General features: G+C 31.5%; 1 protein-coding gene across 2 annotated transcripts in view; it reads right to left on the bottom strand.

The window, feature by feature from the left end:
- The window catches only part of LOC108904160 (serine protease persephone-like), a 10393-nt gene that overhangs the window by 3600 nt on the left and 3808 nt on the right, over window positions 1–2985 (bottom strand). The window contains exons 2-3 of one of the 2 annotated variants that reach the window (XM_018706592.1): window positions 1122–1349; window positions 884–1038 (exon numbers count right to left, since the gene is read on the bottom strand). In XM_018706592.1, coding sequence (XP_018562108.1) covers window positions 884–1038; window positions 1122–1349 — 383 coding nt within the window. The remainder of the gene's footprint in view (window positions 1–883; window positions 1039–1121; window positions 1350–2985) is intronic. The other variant, XM_018706594.1, reaches the window with a different exon arrangement.

Below are 2985 nucleotides of genomic sequence, written 5' to 3'. Positions count from 1 at the left end.
TGAAAAAAAAATTTAGTAAAAGATAAAAATAAAAAACCAAAAACTTGGTTATTTGAATTTTTCACATAAATTTTGAGGTTATGTGAAAAAAGTGTAATTACAAAAGTTGTAGCTCTTTTTATTATCTACAACTTTGCCATTTAACTTTTTTCCATAACATTTGTAGTTTTTCCGGATATCAAGTTAAACCGTTTTTTACCCTTAAAAACTCACCCCCTTCCCCTTCCCGACCTCAGATCGCCAATAAATTATTTTTCTTTTCATTTCTGTTATATTTTCTTCCTTTTCCAATGGGTGTCATCCTACTATTTTTTTTTCACTTTTTACCATTTTTGAAGGCTTAAGCACTGGTCTACGTGGGAATGTTGCACTCGATGAATATAGAAGTTAAAATTAAAAAATATGGTTTGGATATCTTTTCTAAGTAGGTATTAGGATCTGAATTGGATATTTTTATAGAATTATATATGACATTTGAAACAAAAAAAATTATTAAAATCATCTAGAATAATAGAAGTAGTAATAGATAGATAGATAGATAGATAGATAGATAGATAGATAGATAGTAATAGTAATAGATTTTGGCTTATGTACTCCTTCCGAATTAATTATTTTCCAGCACATTCTGCTATATTAGAAGAATTTAAAATAACTTCCGAATAAGTTTTCCTTTTTTCATCCTTTATTGCCCGTTTATACTCATTTCGTGCTAGTCTATATACTGACCAGTCATGTTCCAAGATGTTAAAGCTAATAGTACTATTTCTTTTATGCAATAAAATGAAGAAACCGTTTGGCTCGCAACATTCAACGAGATGACGAGCTCTAATAATAGCACTGGTAATGAAGCTAATAATAGTAATAATAATAAGAGGACTTGTACCATATGAGGAAATTCCCTTCTTGCTGCCAAGGTACTTCCCACAACGAGTCTGTTTCTTTGAAAGTCACACTCAAGTTTTTTTGTGACATACGGGTAAAGCAATAGTGCGGGAGACTGAATCTTTTCGTAGGCATACTCCGAATATTCCTTACATTCTGAAAATAATTTCATAAATTAGTAAACAGATTCTTATAAAAAATATCCCCAATATTTTTAATGCGAATAAACTGAAATTTACTTTGTTTGCTTATATCCCCTGGTGTTCTGCTAGGAACTGGATTGGTTATCGTGGTGGTACTAACCATTTCCATCAAATCTTCATCTTTGCAGCACACAATCAGTTCAGTTCCATTGATTCCACATATGACCGGATCAACTTTTGTTTTTATCTGTTGCACAACGGTCGGACATTCCTTTAGAAGTTTACACTTGCCTTCGCTGCCATCTTTGAAAGAGCATTTGTCCCCTGAAGAGTAGACATCAGGAATATTTAAAAATTAATGGTTGAATAATATTATTAAAAACACAGGCACACAAAGTAAAAAGTGATGTGCTTTTGATTGATAATTCCATTATTGCAAAGTTTTCGGACTCGTTGAACATAAATCTGTCAGTTTGCCACCAACATCTACCATTTTTGATAAAATTCCAATAAATTAGAGTGTTTCACGAATATACTAGCATGCAATTTAGGGTAACAATGTTCGGTAATTTTTTTTTGAATCATCGCTTTCCCTTGTAGCGAACTTTTTTGTCTTCAGAAGATCTATGTACTTTGTTTCCGTTTTTCCTTTTGACTTTATCCTTACATTCTTTTTTCCAGATCCAGCAGTAGTCCTCAATCATATTCACCTCCCAAGTTACCCTGACAACTTTCCCATTTTCGTTAAACTTTGATGAAATGGTTAACCTTACCCTTCGCAATGGTCACCTAAGTTATAGGGATAATTGTTACATTTGTAATTAGCCTTGCAAGCTATGCATGAGATCCGTCAAATATACCAACCCTTTGTCAGTTTAACCACAGTCAAAATAGCTATCGCCCCAGACCGTTACTGGAATAGGCCAGCAGCCTTAAATTTTCGAATTGCCGATAAAGTACACCACCAGCAGAATTTTAGGAAAAAACAAATGCAGCGGACGGCATTCCTACGCGTATCCTAACAACATATACACAACACTTTAGCAAAGTTGCCAGACGTACTTTCGGATTTATTTTGACTTTTTTAACACTTTTTTATCAATATCTGTTTTTTGCGTTACTATATTTACTTAAATGTATGATGTAGGTATTGATAAAAATGTTTTAAAGAATCAACGAATATGTATCTATGTAGTTTCATATGATATTTTGCAGCGGTGTCACAGTTAGGTTATTTAATCATAATTTAGTTAATTAGCTACTTTTTTCATTTTTTGGTATTGAAATATTGCAGAAAATATATTTCCAAATAAACAAAATTCGTAGTGATATTTTAAAAAGCCTGTAATATAATTTTTTTAATATTAGATGTTGATGATAAATTTATTTAATATACAAGATATACAGGGTGTCCCGTAAAGTATGTTACAAACTTTGGATGGTGATAGTACATAAAAAAATATGACTAAAAACTCTAATAAACATAACCTCTTAAACGCACCGTTTTGAAGTTATAGGCCTTAAAAGGTGCAACTACAAAAGTAGTTTTTGTGACGTAACTCTTTGTTGGAAAAAGAAAACATAATGAAATTTTCAGGGACTAGTCAGCTTTAGGAAGCCAATAAATAATGTGGATATTAATAAAATTGAGAAAGCGGAAGGGTGTTTTTTTATCACCCTGTATCCTATTTTTGGCCAAAAAAAGTTTTTCTGCAAATATACAGCAAATATCAGATTTTTAGAAAGACCATTGAATTTAGAAATTTTTTTGTCTCTTGCATTTTTTATGTAAAATGATTAGTTTTCTAATAAATTTACAAAATGCAAAGGGAGTTTACTCACCGCTAGGTGTTAAATTTGACGTATTCAAAAAGTAGGCGCCTGTCACTTTTAACATAGTTGACATTTGTTACCATATTTTAATCGTGTCTGTTGACGAATTATTAATTGGTAACAAATG

Source organism: Anoplophora glabripennis, unplaced genomic scaffold (genome assembly GCF_000390285.2).
Source record: "Anoplophora glabripennis isolate ALB-LARVAE unplaced genomic scaffold, Agla_2.0 scaffold151, whole genome shotgun sequence".
Taxonomy (NCBI): domain Eukaryota; kingdom Metazoa; phylum Arthropoda; class Insecta; order Coleoptera; family Cerambycidae; genus Anoplophora; species Anoplophora glabripennis.
This window is presented reverse-complemented; position numbering and strand designations above follow the sequence as displayed.